The sequence below is a fragment of the Rhinolophus sinicus genome, chromosome 4 (assembly GCF_057876585.1).
Source record: "Rhinolophus sinicus isolate RSI-liver-muscle chromosome 4, RSI-T2T, whole genome shotgun sequence".
In the NCBI taxonomy this organism is placed as follows: Eukaryota; Metazoa; Chordata; class Mammalia; order Chiroptera; family Rhinolophidae; genus Rhinolophus; species Rhinolophus sinicus.
The window spans coordinates 111,976,568-111,994,636 of NC_142504.1; the positions used below are offsets into that span (position 1 = coordinate 111,976,568).

General features: G+C 36.3%; 1 protein-coding gene across 5 annotated transcripts in view; it reads left to right on the forward strand.

The window, feature by feature from the left end:
• The window catches only part of CCDC102B (coiled-coil domain containing 102B), a 203,578-nt gene that overhangs the window by 35,409 nt on the left and 150,100 nt on the right, over positions 1-18,069 (forward strand). For all 5 annotated transcript variants that reach the window (XR_016021211.1, XM_088798037.1, XM_088798036.1 and 2 more), the window contains exon 4: positions 3,248-3,356. Coding sequence is in view for 4 of the 5 variants with exons in the window: in XM_088798037.1 (XP_088654163.1) it covers positions 3,248-3,356 (109 nt within the window). In the remaining variant the exon portion in view is untranslated. The remainder of the gene's footprint in view (positions 1-3,247; positions 3,357-18,069) is intronic.

Genomic DNA, 18,069 nt, shown 5'->3' on the forward strand with positions numbered 1-18,069 from the left:
GTAAATCTTTGCATTTAAAAAAAGTAATTTGTGGCATTTATGTATTGATTCAGCTTTATTGAGGTATAATTGATGAATAAAGTTAGTATATGTTTAAGATGTACAATGTGATGTTTTGATGTACATATATGTTGTGAAATGATTATCACAATGACGCTAATTAACACATTTACCATCTACAAAGTTATTATTTGTGTGAAGACAGCACTTATGAGCTACCCTGTTAGCAAATTTTATGTATATAATACAGTACTGTCAACTATAGTCACCATGCTGTGCATTAGATTCCAAGACCTTCCTCATATTATAAGTGAGAGTTTATACCCTTTGAGAAACACCTTTGACTTTCCCCACCTGCCCTGCATCTGGCAACCATTCTTCTATGATCTGATTCTATAAGTTCAACTTTTCAGATTCCACATATAAGGGATATCGTACAGTATTTGTCTTTCTTTGGCTTATTCCACTTAGCACAATGTCCTCTAAGTTCATCCATGTTGTCACAAGTGGCAGGATTTCCTTCTTTTTTATGGCTGAACAATTTTTCTACTATATATAATTTTCTTTATTCATCTGTCCACTGACACTTAAGTTGCTTCCAAATCTTGGGTATTGTAAACAATTCTGTAATGAACATGGGAGTGCAGACCTCTTTTCAAGATCCTCGATCTCCCTTACAATTGGAGTGCAGACGTTAGATCTGGGAGTAGCTGTTCGGTGGTAGCCACCTGGTCTTTTTAGCAGAAGCTAGTGCTGCAAGGAAGAGAGCACCCAGAATTCATCCTGGTGAAGAGGAAGGCAATGGTGGCAGCTATATCTTATTTCCAGAGGAAGTAGTGGGCTCCGGTCTCTGTTGACACCATTCTATGTCTCCACTTGGCACTGAGGTCATGTTGTGCTGTCTGTACCCTAATGGGGGCCTCACTGGGTGCTGATGGGAAGATTTCAATGACTTCATGTTTGTTGTTTCTGGCTTCCTGGGTTTCCCCTTTGCTTATCTGGCTCTCCCAGACATTCTTTCAACGATTAATATCCTCTTCTGTTTAAATGAGCTAATATGGATATTTTTGTTTGTCAAGCACTTAATTGATACCAGAAGAGTGTACAGGCAACAGGCAGTGAAGGTGACAGCAGTGGGGTCTTCCCACAACCAGTTCTGTGGAAAGTGAGCTGGATGCATCACCTCCAAGCCTTGGTCAATGGTCCTCCTGGACCTCTCCAAGCTTAACAGGGTTCTTTATATATAGCTCTTTTCTAATTAAATTAACTATATATAGCTTTGGCTATTTGCTGAGAGGTCCTGAAAATGAAGAGATGCTGAAAGATTTTAATTATAAATAGCTGGGAATTCAATTAGACCATGGAAATGTGTTGTTCATTGAAAGTACATTTGTAAAAATTTTTATTATTCATAGTGTCATACTTGGTTTACATTTTGGACTAATAGAAAAATGAATATCTAAATGTTATTATAAGTTGATTATTTTTCTCTGGTAAAAATATTTGACATTTAAAAGCCTTTAAGAAAATATTGATTAGATATTTTACAATGAATTTTCACATAGTTTATAAATTATTTATATTTATTCTTGGATATTAATATTTCAGGAATTTTTATCCCTGAGTAATATTTTGTTCAATCTTCCTGTTTCAATGTCTAAATTTTATGCCCTATTATTATGGGATCATGAAAGTTTAAAGTATCAGCAGATTGCATAGAAATATAATCATACTTTCCCTATAAATTATTTTGGCTCACACTCTATATTCTGAAAATTTTATATATTTTAGCAATTTGATTTTTAAAGGTTTACATCATCATATTAACATGCTATATTTTTGCTGAGCTTTGTCTTAGTTTTGTTAAAAGAATTGTATATAAAATATGCAACATCCTTTAGTGTAAAATTAGTTTTTTCTTTGCCTTCTTGTAGTTCAAATAGTATGATGATAGTTTAAAATTTTATTACATATTTAACCATTTAAATAATCAATTATGGAAAACTCTCTGAAACGTAGAATAAATTGATTAGCCCAGAAAATTAAGGATTTAAAGAGTGCCCTCTGCTGCATACATTTAAATGTGCAATGTCTTAATGCTTGCTTGCATAGTCACAAAACTGTTTTTTTTCACAAAACTTTTTTGATGAGACTATACTAGAAAATATTCAAACATTCATTAACTTTTATGAATTGCCTGTCCTCTCACCTCTCTGAGTAAATTGTACCTTTTTATATAATAAAAATACAAATTTTCTTTCAGTAAAGTAATAATTATGTTGTTTTATTTAAGATACATACTAAGAGGATAAATATGCTAATTTGCCTTAAATAAGAAATACAAATAGTATTCATTTTATACATTTTGAAAACATTACATTATTTTTATTTTGTGAACTAACTTGGAATACATATGCAAAGTCTAGATATAATCTAGATATAATTATATCTTTATAACGTATCTATATTTATATTTAACTAAGATTAAAAGTTTAATGAATATCTAGTTTGAAATATTCTCCTTGAACTTCCTATAACATCCTAGAAGGAACAGTTACCTCAGTAATTTTGATGACCTTTTTAAGGGTTAGCATTTATTCTACAGTAAGAATAAGTCACTTTTATGCTAATGTGAGCTCTTCTGGCTAACAGTATCATTTAATTTATTAAAATATAACGTTAAAAGCTGGCATTGATTTTTCAACAAATATGACTTTGAACTTGTAAATTTAAAAGTCTGGACATTTTTCAAAATTTCAAGTATAATTTTTACATTATTCTATTTATAAATAAAATAATTCTCAAAATTAATTTCAAGGAGAAAATTTATTAATGTATGCTTCAATACACAAATGTAATCAATATCCTTTAATAAAAATTGTTAATATATTTTATATATACCTTTTCCTTTAAATTCTTTCAATTCCTGAGAAGGAAACATTCCCATATTCTACGCATGTAGCTCCAATAAATTAAAATATAGGAGAAAGCAGGAGAAAGTCAATTATTTTGATATGTGCAAAGCTAAATGAAATATGTTTAACCTACTATAAAGCTAATTGACAGAATAACAAATTAAACCAACTTTTATCGAATGTTTTAAAATTTTATTAAGCTGTGAAAGATTTTCTGTCATTACAATGGTCATATATAAATATAAAAAAGTTGGGAAATAGCACAGCTCAAATTGAATACATTCTTAAAATTATCTTGAAACTGTAAGTCTATTCTGCTTTTATTTCTTTAGAATGCGCTCATCTTTGGAAAAAGAAATAGAACGACTGGAGTCAGCTGTATCTTTATGGAAACAGAAGTATGAAGACCTGAAAGAATCCAAGCCAAAAAACGTAAACGAGGTACGGAGACATGCAATATAAAGGAATAAATGAAACTGGGGTTTTCTCTGTCCAGTGTGTAACCATGTGGGCAGAGGCAGAAGGCTCCATAGACAAGAGGAAAGGAGGTTAAAACATTGAATTTCCTCTGTAAGAGGCATATGGGAACTCAAGTGTCACTAGTGGACTCAGTCCCGCTCAGGTCATAAACAGTCTTGTTCGAAATAACACATTTTTAACAATCAGCCACATGACACAATTAGCTATTCACATCAGGCACACGCGAGAGGGCTGCTGAAGATGTCATTATCTCACAACATCTACAATAAATAATTTCATCTTATTCTTTTGTAAAGCAGTCTGAAAATATCGATAATCTCAAGTGTATTTAGGTTCTTTCCATATTGGCCTTATCGTCATTCAGGGTCAGCCACTTCCCTTTATGTTTTTTCTTTTGCATTTGCATGAATAACGTTCTGTCATGAAACATTTCCCTTCCAATTATTTTTAATATTCATTATTTAAACAATATTAATTGTACATATCCGGTGTACTAAAGCATTGTGCTAGGTAAGTACGGGGGACAGAGTGATGAGCAAATTGAAGAAAAATTCTGAGCAAAAATAACAAGCTAAATATTCTCAAATGACTGAACACTTAGTTGATGCATATGCAAGATATGAGTGTTTATATACAGATATACACACACATACGCACTTATACAAACCATATGTATGCTGACAGACGCCTCAAGAAACTGAGTATCTAAGTCAATTATGTAATCATGCCTTACTCTAAAGCACTCTTCCATCAGTTGTTAACTTGGTACGTGATACTCTTCCTTGTTAATGAAACCTCATATGAATGTTGCTTCAGGTTTGTTTCTAGCAAGTGATAAAGTTTAGGGGCATTAATTTAAGGTTGCTGAATTCATACGATGGAGTGTTCCAGAACCTTAGTCGCCAGCATATGCTTAGTTGTGCATCATATACAGGCACCCCAATGGCCAGAGAGCACAGTAATTATCATGCACAAGTCCAAAAATAGTCAGCTATGTTCACCCTGAGGACCTCTGAGATTCAAAAAGAAGAACAGCGTTTTCTAATATTCTTAAACAAATATCCCCTGCTTAAAAATCATTTGTAAAGAAAAGTCATTTCACTGAGAACCACTCAAGGTTAGTCCGAGAACATTTCTCAATGAGGGGTAAATTAAACGAAGCTAATGAGCTAGATTCCCTTAATTTCTCCCCTAGGGTTTCATGTGAGATTGTCAGAGTCGTTTTGTTTCTGGCATAGACTTTTGGATGGATATAGTGTGTGTACATATGGACTCATGTGGACTCCGTGTTTATATTGACAGGTAGCTAACTGAATGTGATGTCTCTGGGTGTGAACATTTACAGTAAGTTAATTTTATGCAGGAAAAGTAGTTCACAACAAAAATCATGTTATGCTTAGAAGGTATGTGTAGGTTCCCTATAATGTAATGGGCTCCCAATTTAATTGAGAAAGCTAATATTTAGGATAGAATGGCCTTAATTTGAGAAGAAACATGCTTTTACTGTATCTTGCCACCAGTGGGTAGTGCAGACTTGATAATGTTAGTCCCGTAACTTCCTTTCACACAACTAATTGAACATTTGTGTAGCAACTGTTCTGGAAAAGTCATGGTTTTGAGCTGGTTTACAAAGCAATAGCAATATGGATATTTTTAAATGTTTAATGTTTTCTGTTCAAAGATGAAATTTTTGGTATCATAGGAAAGTGTGTATTTTGAGTTGCTGAACAAAGCTCCATTGATGAGAAAAAGTAAAACCAGTGTAACATTTTAAAGCGTAAGTTGGATCTACATTTTGATTCCCATACAGAAGTATGTTCATATGTATGTGATCCTTTTACTGGCTAAAATGAGGATAGCGTTGTTGGAACAGTGCAAAGTTCAAAATTTCTGTGGAAAATCTGTTCAATTATTTAAACTTTTGAGTGCTTGTTTTAGTTAGATAAACTCTGAATTTGAACAATGAATGAAAGTGACAATAAATGAAAGAGTTTTAATTGTAAATGACGGAAAGTTAACTTAATCAGAGATAAAGAAAAACATTGCTTGAATTATTTATATGGGTATTATTATTTTTTTATAATATCTCTTTCTACTTCCTAAGAAGGAATTTGTGATATTCTTAGAAACTTTTTGATGTGGTACACACATATTAAGTTATTTTTATAAAATATTATGAAATGTTTAATAATATTTAAAACTGAATAAATAAAAATTCTTAGTCACATGTAATTATTTACATATGCTTTGTTTAATTGTTTTATAATAGATGGTAACAGGACAAGATCTTTACGCTACATTTAGAAATGGCAACGTAGAGTAATTATGAGAGTAAAATATTCAAGGTTCCTATACAGTTGATTGACAATCAAAAATTGTGTCTTAATGAATCTTTTGGAATTTCATACGAATTCTTTCTTATTTCACATTTCAAATATTCTGAAAATGACCTTCACTTTACTGTGGCTCTTCATCTACTATAGAAAAAGTTTTGAATACCAGTGTAATTCTTTTTTAGATGCTAAAACTGTTACAAGCAAATGCATTCCTGGCTAAGAACTGCTGATAGAAAGATTAGTAATTTTTAGAGTTGGAAACAGATGTGCTTAATAGGCCAAGATTTTAAAAAAATGTATTTGAAAGTCTGGTGTGCTTTAGAGGGAAATAATTCTCAAATCACTGGCATTTAGAGACGAGTAAATAGAAGAATTTAATTGTAAATCTAATACATATTTAGAATGTGACCAAGACAATGAGTAGTAGAGATGATTACATTCAAAATGGTATCCCCATGCTGAATTTCATACTAATTCTATTGTTCCTTTGCACGTCTGTTAATATTGATTTGGGATTAGATTATAAATTTCAAGCGTGCTGAAATGATCATTTTGTATGAAATCTCACGATCTAGAAAATCAAATGTTCATGTAAGTGATCCTGATTACAAATAATATTTGTATGTTGCTTTAACAATAAATGACTGGTTCTTTCCATAAAGGAAGCTATTCTTTACTGTTTGTGGAGGACACTGCTAACACTTAAAAATTGGTTTCAAGCTGAAAAATGAAATGTAACTTTTTAATCTTTCTTCAAAAATGTTGTGCTTTTACCTGGTATCTTTTTAAGGATTTTATTAAGAAATTGATCTTTGTTTTGTGACAACAGCAATGCTTCTAGTAGTTTATAATTTACAGTGTTTTTTTTTTTAATAAAAATGTATAGTAAATATTTATAGAGATGCAGGCTTTATGGTACTTATACCTTACACTGAAGCCTTATCTCAGATGCCTCCAAGCACCTTTCTGATTTGGGGGAAATAGAAAGGTTAGAATTGTGAGTTACATGTTGCTAAAATTCCACGCTGATACCTTTGCTTTTAAAAAATGATTATGTCATATGGGAGCTATTCTGCATACATCAGAGAGGGTCCTTGAACATGCGTGACTTCTCTCCGCCTGCTCCTCCTTTAACCAGCTGGAGACTGAGGTCATACTTCCAAGAGTTCACTCCCCCAGTCTCCTTCACCTACCAGCAAGCCTCCCGAGTCACTCTGGAGGAGCTACAGGGAGGCTTCCTGTGTTCTAATACAGCGGAGCATTTCACATCTCAGTGCCTCCTCTGTCCCCTCTTTGTCATTCTCCCTGTTCACACTAACCTCCAGCTCTACTGGCTTCATTCATTTCATCACATCAACCAAACTTTGTCCTGCTCAACCCCAGTCTGCAGCAGCAAAAACCAACACTGGGCCCTTGCTATGACACCATTCTCCAACGTGACCAGCCAGCTATGTGGTGGCAGGTTGATTACATTGGTGCTTCCATCATGGAAAAGACACTTACACTAAATACAGATTTGCCTCCCCTACCATCCGCAGACTTGCAGGATGCTTTATCTGTCATCATGATACTCTATCCAGCGTCGCTTCTGATCAAGGCCCTCATTTCTCAGTGAAAGAAATGGAGCAGCTGGTCTTTGCTCATCAAGTTCACTGATCTTACCACTGTCCCGAAGCCACTGAGTTGACAGAATGATGAAAAGGCCTTTCGAAGACCAGGCACAGCACGGGTTAGGTGGCAATACCTGGCAGAGATGCGGCAGAGTTCTCCAGAAGTCTATATGCTCGGAGTCAGCATCTGATATGCAGTGTTCTTTGTCCCATAGCCAGGATCCACAGGTCCAGGACACTAGGGGTGGGAATGGGACTGGTACCCATCACTATTATCCCTAGTGACTCTCTAGCAAAATGTTGGCTTTCTGTTCTCGAGACATTAGTCTGCTGGTCTACAGGTCTTAGTTCCAGAGGGAAGGTATTTCTACCAGGTGACGCAACAATGAGTCCACTGAACTGGAAGTTAAGACTGCCACCTGGCTGGTTGGGACTCCTTGTGCCTTCGAATCAACAGGCCAAGAAAGGAGTTTCTGTGCCAGCTGGGGTGACCGATCCTTACAGGAAATTGGACTGCTCCTCCACTGTGGATGTGAGGAAGCGTTGTCCCTTACGGCTTCTCTGAGTATTATCATGGCCTGTGAAGACGGTCCATGAAAAACTACAACCACCCAATGCAGCAAGGTTAGTAATGGGCCAAGCCTTCAAGAATGAAGGTAAAGAACTATGACCAGCTGAAGGCCTTGCTGAATGCAAAAGGAATACAGAGTGGACAGTAGAGGAAGGTAGCTACGCCCAGTGACCAGTTACAAAAGTGAGCACTGTGGCTGTCACGAGTATTTCCTCCTTATCTTGTTGTGAATACATTTGTTCTCTCTCTCTCTCTCTCTCTCTCTCTCTCTCTCTCTCTCTCTCTCTCTCTCTCTCTCTCAGGAAATAATGCTTTTTCAGTTGTATGCAGATAGTTGTATCAAGTTAGGCGGAATTATGACCTTGTTATTGTTTATATTTGAATATTAAGTATGGTTTAAGGAAATATGTGTGGGTGCAAAGTTGACAGAGGCTGGACTTGTGATCATTAATTTTATGTGTCAACTTGAGTAAGCCAAGGGGGATGTCCAAATAGCTGGTAAAACAGTCATTCTGAGTTGTCTTTGAAGGTGTCTCAGGAAGAGATTAGCATTTGAATGGGTAGACTACCATAAAGAAAGTCACCTTCACCAATGCAGGTGGGCATCGTCCAGTCTCTGAGGGCAGGAATAGACCAGAAGGTCAAAGCCAGGGCACATCGCTCTGCCTGAGCTGGGACATCCATCTCTTCCTGCCCTCACACATCGCCACTCCTGGTGCTTAGGCTTCCACAACAGCCACAGCCCGTTCGGAAACACCAGCATAGGAGCTGGAGAAAGAAGTGTTGGCAAACACAGACATCGCCACTCCTGGTTCTCTGACTTGGACTGAGCTTATCCCATCGTCTGTGATTCTCAGGTCTTTGGCTTGGACTGGACCTTCCTCCATTGCCTCACCTGGTTCTCAGGCCTTCAGATTCAGACTGAATTACACCACGGGCTTTCCTGGGTCTCCAGCTTGCAGACTACAGATCTACAGATCTCAGGACTTCTGAGTAACGTCATGAGTCGATTCTTATAATAAACCTTCGTCTCTCTCTCTCTTTATATATATGTATATATATATATATACGAGTATATCTTACTGGTTCTGTTTCTCGGAAGAAGCCTGACCAACACCTTTAGGCCCATCCTGTTTTCTTCTAGAACAATCACCCATATATAGCTCTTTCACCTTCTACTGGCCAGTCACATTTTGCCATTAACCTCAGTTTACACATCACTTTCTAAAGAGGAATGGTTTCAATCCAAACATATCTTCCTTCGCTATTTTCCCTTAAAGAAATGTGCAAGATTTTAAGAGACCTCCCTCACCAAGATGTGCAGTAATGTCTCTGCTTGTTTACTGCATGCCTTTCCCATTCAACTGTCAGCTTGATGAAAATATGGGTCACATCTGCTCTAGCCCCTCCCTCTGCCCGGTGCTGAATAAAGGGGGTTGTCATCTGTGGTTGCCAACACTTCTTTCTCCAGCTCCTGTGCTTCTGTTTCTGAATGGCGGTTGTGGCTGTTGTGAAAGGAGACTCGCTGGAATCCCAGGCTTGTCCTTTCTTAGCTCGATGAGGCTCTACATCCCTCAAGATTTTAGATTTTTCAGGACGCTCGAGTGACCCTTCACCCCTCACATCCTAGCCATCATGAAAATATGTACAGCTTGTTCTTTGGAAAACACAAATGAGCTGATCAGGCCAAAGAGGAAGGCTGATAAAATACCATGTTAGAATTCTGAAAATAGAGAAGAACAGTGAACATATGGGACCCCACTCTGCTGATAGAAGTGTCTTCAAGATCTTTTTAAACAAATGCAATTCAGAATAATATAGGCACTAAATTACGTACGTCAGAATTAATTGAACTAATAGAAAAGAATTTATAGACATTGCCAAGATAACCCTCAGAACACTGAGATGACTTACTCAACTCAAAGACTATTATAAGAATTATGAAAGAAAACTAGGCCATTCAGAATACGCGTTACTTGTAGAAACATAAAATGGTAAAGAAAAAGATAGGCTGAAAGCAGATGTTTTAACATCTATTTAAGTTAAGCAATACTATTATAACATTTAAAATATAACACAAATAATTCAGCTGATATTTAATTCATCTATAGAAATTAATAATTTGAGAATAATTATAAAAGGTTAAAAAGAAATGAATAATAAGGTCTCAAAATGAATTACACAGTAGCAATGGTTCCACATAGTAGTAGGGGGCATTTGATCTGGGAAACATCTTTATTTTATATCCTAGCTGGCAGGTTATTGTCCAGTAATGAGGACTCAGGAACAAAGATTCTCCTTTTTTTTTCCCCCTATAAGAAATCACTATGCGGGAATAGCAGTTAAGACCATTGTGGAGATAAGGGTCCTCCTTTTAGTAAATAGCATTAGGTTTCTTGTTTTGTTTTGTTTTGTTTTGTTTTTCCTGCAGGAGCAGTTTTTGTATCAGAAAGGCGATTGGACCAAGGCATCTGCCTTCTTTTTCTTAAGAGTATGTTCATCACACCCTCACCAAAGGTATTGATAGTCTACTACTGAGGAAAAAAAAAATCGGATTTAAAACAGGAATGTATACCACCCCCGGTGGTAGATGAGGGTAAAGGGGAACAAATATAAGGTGATGGAAGGAGAACTGACTCTGGGTGGTGAACACACAATGGGATTTATAGATGATGTAATACAGAATTGTACACCTGAAATCTATGTAACTTTACTAATAATTGTCACCCCAGTAAACGTTAATTAAAAATAAATAAATAAACAAACAAATAAATAAATAAAACAGGAATGTATATAAAAAAGGGATGTGTAGTATACCATTTAAAAATTTCTCCATGATATAAAAAATCTGGAATGAGAAATTTAAAAGTGTCTAATCTTTTTTGTATTTACATATCATTTGTTGCTATATAAAATCCTTTTTGTTCCCCCAAATACATAATTTAAATACAAGAACGCTGGAGTTAGGAGTTCATTACGTTTTGGGGATTGGGAGGTGGCATATTTTTTAGGAAATTCCAAGTATTGCTAATGAAATTTTCGCTTCATTGAAGTATATTTAATATACAAAAAATTGCACACACTTAATGTACACATTTTGCTGACGTTGGGCATACGCATACACCTGTGATGCCATCACCACAAGCAAGGTGCTAAACGTATTGATCACCTCCAAAAATCCCCTCGTGTTCTTCTGTGTGTGTGTGTGTGTGTGTGTGTGTGTGCGCGCGCGCATTTTGTGGTAAGAACATTTACCATGACGTCTATCCCCTTCACATATTTTAAAGTGCACAATACCATAATATTAACTACAGGCACTGTCTTGTACAGCAGATCTCCAGAACCTACTCATCTTGCATAAGAGACTTTATACCCATTTAAAAATAAATCCCCATTTCCCATCCCCCCAGCCCATCACAACCTCCATTCTCTTCTCTGCATCTATGAATGTGACTGTTTTACGTACCTCACATAAGTGGAAAGATACAGTATGTGTCTTTCTGTGCCTGACTTATTTCACTTAATGCAATGTCCTCAAGGTCATCCATGTTGTTGCCAGGGGCAGGATTTCCTTCCTTTTAAGCTTGAATGACCTTCTGTTGCATGTCTATACCACATTTTCTTCACGCATTCATCTGTCAGTGGATATTTGGGTGGTTTCCACATTTTGGCTCCCGTGGGCAATGCTGTGATGGGCATGAGGCTGCAGATAATGTCTAGGAGACCCTGACTTGAACTATTCTGGATATGTACCCAGAAGTGGGATTGCCGGATCACATGATAGTTCCATTTTAATTTTTTGAGGACCCTCTATAGTTCTCCATAGTGGAGCTTTCCCCTATGCCTCCTGCCCCTACACATATAAGCCTCCCCCATTGTCAACGTCACTCAACAGAATGGTACATTATTTACCAAGAATAACCTCCACTGACACATAATAATCATCTGAAGTCCATCATTTACCTTAAGGTTCACTCTTGGTGGCTACGTTCTATCGATTTGGACAAAAGTATAGCGATATGTATCCATTATTATGTTAACATACATAGTATTTTTACTGTCCTAAAAATCTTCTGTGCTCTGCCTGTTCGTCCCTCTTTGCTCCCCTGACCCCGTGGAAAACACTGATCTGTTTACTGTCTCTATAGATTTTCCTCTTCCAGAATATTATATGATTGGAAGCATGTCATATATAACCTTTTAATATTGTCTTCTTTCACGTAGTAACATGCATTTCAGTTTCTTCCCTGTCTAGTCATGGCTTCGGTAGCTCATTGTTTTTAGTGTTGAATGACATCCCATGGTCTGGACGGACCCCAGGTTATTTCTCCATCACCTGCTGAAGGACATCTTAGTGTTTCTGTCTTCTGACAGCTATGACTAACGCTGCTATAAGCACCCAGGTGCAGCTTTCTGTGTTTTTTTCAGTCTCCTACTTATTACCCCCTGCTGATGTGCGTTCCTGTCTCAGACTGTTTCATAGGTCACTGGCCACCCTCTAGACAGCAGCATTTGAATGAGGCATACAGGACTGTGCTCAAAAGGCAGCTCAAAGCCCGGTACGTGACGTGCAAGGAACTCAGTGTAGCTGCTCTCAGGAGAAGAGGCTGAGGGTGTGGTGAAGTCTCAGAGCCTCACCAACACCTCCCCAGGGATGCGGTGCATTGGATTGGTGTCAGTACTTCTCATGAGAGATAAGAAATCACAAACACAGAAGGCTCATTAAGCTGGTATTTTTATAAGGATCGTATGGGAGGACTGAAGAGGTGCAGATGACATACTGGAACACAGTATTCTTTGAAATGCGTTTTAGAATGTATAACTGTCACTCGAGGCAATTTTCCTTTGTAATATAGTTCTGAAGTTATGATCAAAGCCAATGGAAGACATAATTCTATATTCATCATAAAACATCTTCTAAGGCAGACAAACTGAGATGCTGATGGAATCTCATGAGGGTTTTCACAGGGTAGTCTGAATATTATTTAAAAAAATAGTAAATGATCTTTCAATGCAGTTGTACTGAATTAACAGAATCCATTAGATTCACCTGGAAACGTGTGTGTGTGTGTGTGTGTGTGTGTGTGTGTGTGTGTGTGTGTGTATGGATGCGTGTGTCTGGGTCTCTCTTTGAAGATTTTGATTTAATTGATTAGGGGTGCATCTCATAGAACTGGGTTTTTAGAAGCTCATGATTCTGATGTGCACCCCAAATCTGATCTAAAGCATCAGATCACAGAGCCCAGGAGGAGGGACCGTGAGGTCCCCCCAAACCAACTATGATCGTTAATTTTATGCTTCAATTTGACTGGGCCATGAGATGCCCACATATTTGGTTAAATATTATTCAGGGTGTTTCTCTGAGGGTATTTCTGGATGAGATTACACTTGAACTGACAGATTGAGTAAAGCAGATTGCCCTGCCTAGTGTGGGTGGGCCTCATCTAACCAGTCGAAGGCCTGCATGGAACAAAACGTGTGACATTTGCACAAATAAGAGGGAATTCCTCCTGCCTGGCTGTCTTCAATCTGGGACATCAGATTTTTAGTTCCTTTGGACTTGAACTGAAACATCAGCTTTTCCTGGGTCTTGAGCCATCGGACTCAGACTGGAACTACACCAGCAGCTTTTCTGGTTCTCAGGCATTTTCACTGGCTCTCCTGGGTTTCCAGTTACAGACTGTAGATCTTGGGAATGGAAAGCCTTCATAATCATGTCAGCCAACTCCTTATGGTGAAAATATCTATCTATCTATGTATCTATCTATCTATCTATCTATCTATCTATCTATCTATCTATCTAGTCCAGAGCTACTCACTGCAAGTCCTGGCTTTTTTCTGCTTAACGTTTTTTTCTTCTGTTGCCAGTTGTGTTATTCCTCTGAAATAGCCGCATGTACGCCTAATTAGTAACATCAATTAGGAAATGCCACACATATTTTACTTAACTAACTTTTGGTATCGATTAGTAGATTGACTTAGAAATAATTTATGTATGTATTATAGAGAAAAGATTGTGCTAAAAAAAGGTACTTGGTGTTTGGTGATTTAGGTTTGGAAGTAAACCATGTCCAGTTGTACCGAGGACACAGGGCGTGCTTCCTCCTTGGCACAGGTGGACCTACAGAGAGTCCGAAGGAGTTTGAGTTCCAGACCCCTCTCTGGCGGTTGGCAGAGGTCCTGGCAAGATGTAAATATGTCTGGAAAAGTAAGATAATTGAGACACATTTGTTTAAACCTCTGTCTCTTTCCTCTCTGACTTTCTGTCCAGTCCCCTTGATCTCTTCTCTGCTGGACACGGAGTACTTGTGGAACTATTTTGGGTCGCGCCAAATTGTGTTGAGGATACATACAGTTTGTATATGGTAGAATATATTTTTGGATTTGTTTATATGTATACTTAGTCGATATGGAAATCTTAGAAGCATATTTGATAATGTACCATATGTTTAAATGAAATCACATGAAAGATCATTTTTTAGAATACCTATATTGGTGGGGTACAAACTTCAAAGAGTGACTATTCCAAACAGCAACTAGGCCTGTGTTATGTTGTGGAATTATTTATCCCAATTTCATTAACCAAAAAATGATCTACTATTCTGGAAGAAACGCTAAACCCTGTCTATGAAAACGATATTACAAAGTCACTGTCATACTAAAATTGATATGCAGTCAGAAAGCAAGGGAAAAAATCTAATTGTTAGTTATTGGTTAGTAGTTGTTGCTATTAATTCCTATATTTTTCAAGATTTTGTGATATGGTATTTGACAGATTTCTAAAATTTGTGAATTTTTTTGTGATCATTGATTTTATAAGATTTAAATGTATATATTTAAAATAAATATTTAAATTTATTTAAAATAACTATTTAAATCAATATTTTAAATAAATATTTACTTTCACTCCTAATTTGGCTTAGTCCCCAAATTGTAGAAAATTCAGGCTTCATAAAACCTGAATTTACTCATATTCCTCTGCCTTCCCTTGACTCAACCTCCAAAATTCCTCCTTGGAGCTCTTCCGCATAACTCTGCACATGCCTGGGATCCAGTTATGGCATCACTGCGTGCTTGTTGGCTTTTTATCAGCTTCCCTGAAAGTAATCCACTTGAGGGCAGAGACCCCTTGGGGCTTCTCCACTACCCCAGGGTCTGGCTTAGTGAGAAGTTGTCGGTACATACTTGCAAATGGACTTAATGAAGGTGGATAGTGAATGTCTTAGAGCAAGGGAAGCAGAAAGTTGCCTCAGGATTAGACTACTTTTGGCCTGTTTTTCATTGTTTTGTTTCCCCCCACTCCACCTCCTATATAGATGGCTTTTGCTGATTCTAAGATATTGCATTATTTACACAAAAAGGCACAAAGTCCCAAGGAGAAAAGTGGTTTTGTCAGCTATTTGGTTGTGGAAAAGATTTGCACAGGTCAGCCTCTGATCTCCAAAGATTTCAAGAACGCCATATGTTAGGGGAGAGTAGGAATGCATGAACAAATTTCAAGTCACCAAATCAGTGAAAAATTATGGAAGATGGAGTATTTCCAAGAGTAACTTATTTATATAAAAAGTGAATAGCATCATATGCATTTAATTAAACTCAAATCATAAATTTCACCGCCATTTTAATATTGACAGAGAGAAAGAGAGTTTGGGAAGTGTGAAATTTCTCAAATTACCTTTGAACGACAATCTTAATGTTGAATTATGAAATACAGAGAGAAGTGAGTAGGCTTTTTGATTCTTCCTAAAATAGGGGTGCCAATTATACAAATTAAAGGTGAAAGCTCATTTGTGCTTCAGATTGTTTGATTAGTGCCCCTAACAGAAGCTCTTTGAGATTTAAAATTAAATTAAAAGGCATGATTGCTGTAATTCTTTTGATTAAAACAATCTTTGCTGTTTACATATTTTTAACAGCTTTACTGAGATTTAATTCACATACTATACAATTAATCCATTTAAAGAATGCAAGTCAGTAGTTTTTAATATATTCATAGTGCAATCATTACCATAATCAACTTTAGAACATTTCATCAGTCCAAAAAGAAACTTTGTATCCATTGGCATTCACTTTTCACTTTCCTCCCACCCGCACAGCTTGAGGTAATCACTAATCTAATTTAATGCTATAGATTTGCCTATTCTAGACACTACAAATAAATGAAATTTTATTACTGTCTTTTTTCAATTTTTGTAGATTTTTGAATAGAGTTTCTGTAATCTGCTATCCTACTAGCTATTCCTGTCACAACTCAATAAAGAACATAAACATTTTTTAAAGTGAAAACCTCATTTAGATAAAAATATTAGGAGGTATAATTTCCTCTTTCCCATAAGAAAAATATAATATTAACATTTAGCTGTTTTATGCATGTCTGAAGCAAGAGATAAACATTTTCAAATACTGTTCTTTCTTAAATGAATACTTTGGTTTTGACAGACAAGCAATCCGCTACCTAATCTTTAATAGAGGACTAAGTCAGAAAATAAAGAAAACATTTACATTTCTAAGGATTTGCAGAAATGTAAGATCGTCTTTCCTTTTTACCAAAGTTGGCACTAATTTTTTACTTGCTGTAGTTAAATACATACTTTAGCTCGAATTAAATATATTCCAACATGAGTTTTACTAGTTTTATCCTATAGTAATTACATGCAGCTTCAGGCAATATTTAATTAAGAATTAAACTATGCTAATCCTTTAAAAACTCTGTTTATCTAAAAGCAAAAATCTAGAACACATTTTCCCCCCAAGAACTTTGATGTTCTAATATTTCATGTTTTTTGTCAGCGAAAGGACTTGAGGCTGTGTGTGTGTGTGTGTGCGCGTGCACATCTGTGTACTCGTGTGTGTTTGTGAACTTAGAGAACAATATGCTCTATTTAAAGGGCTTAGAAGCAATAATTAAAATAGTATCACATTAAAAAATATGTCTTGAAGATGCTCTATTCATGGGTAGGAAATTTCAATATTGTCAGGACGTCAATTCTTCCCAACTTGATCTATAGATTCAATGCAATTCAAGTGATAACCAACCCCTGCAAGGTGTTTCGTGGATATTGGCGAACTGATTCCTAAGTTTATGTGGAGAGACAGAAGACGCAGAGTAGCCAACACAATCCTGAAGGGCAAGAACAAAGTTCGAAGGCTGACACTACCAGGCTTCAAGACTTACTATAAGGCTTCAGTAATAAAGGCAGTGTGGTGCTGGGGACAGAACACACAAATAGATCGATGGAACAGATCAGAGCCCAGAAACAGACACACATAAATATAGTCCACTGATCTTTGACAAAGGAGTAAAAGCAACACAATGGAGCAAAGATGGTCTCTTCAGCAAGTGGTGCTAGGACAACTGGACCTCCACATGCAAAAAGATGGATTTAGACACAGACCTTACACCCTTCTCCAAAATTAACTTAAAATGGATCACATACCTCAATGTAAAACACAAAACTATAAAACTTCCAGAAGATAACATAGGAGTAAACCTAGGTAACCTGGGTATGGTTTTCCATCTTGTTTCCCTTTAAAAAAAGTTAATTTTTATTTAGAATATGTTTCACATATATTCTGTGAATGTTTTGATAAGTCATACTATCTTAAATAATGTTGTTTTACTTTTATTAAAGGTATTTTTTTCTGAACCGGAAGAACAAAGAGCATTACCCTCTTTTGTGTGACCTTTTATTTGTACATAGTCTCTAAGCTGTTAATCATTGTTCCTCTTGCTAATTTACCAAGAGATATAATTTCAGTCTCTCACTGTCACATAATATTCACATTGGAAAGTTACTTAGAATAAAAATCTAATTTATCTTCCTCCCTCTATGGGAAGTAAAGTAACAGTGGTCTAAAAGTCTGGTTGTTCAGTTGCATAGAACGGCTTTAGCAAAAGCAATTCTAGACCACAGCTTTCCTGATCTTTTCCCAGTATCTTTTTGACCACTGTGCTGTTAGTTATGCTTGTATAAAATGCTAGACATTATTTTTGGAGCCTGTGACTAAGAAATAAAATGGTTTTTGTTGTTGTTAATTTAGTATTTGAAGTTGTTAGACATGGTTAATGCAAAAGTTAAGAGGGGGAAAAAGCAATATTTCCAGATTAAAAATGGAATAAAGGAAAGTGATTGAATTACCTGTTTGTCAATCATTGT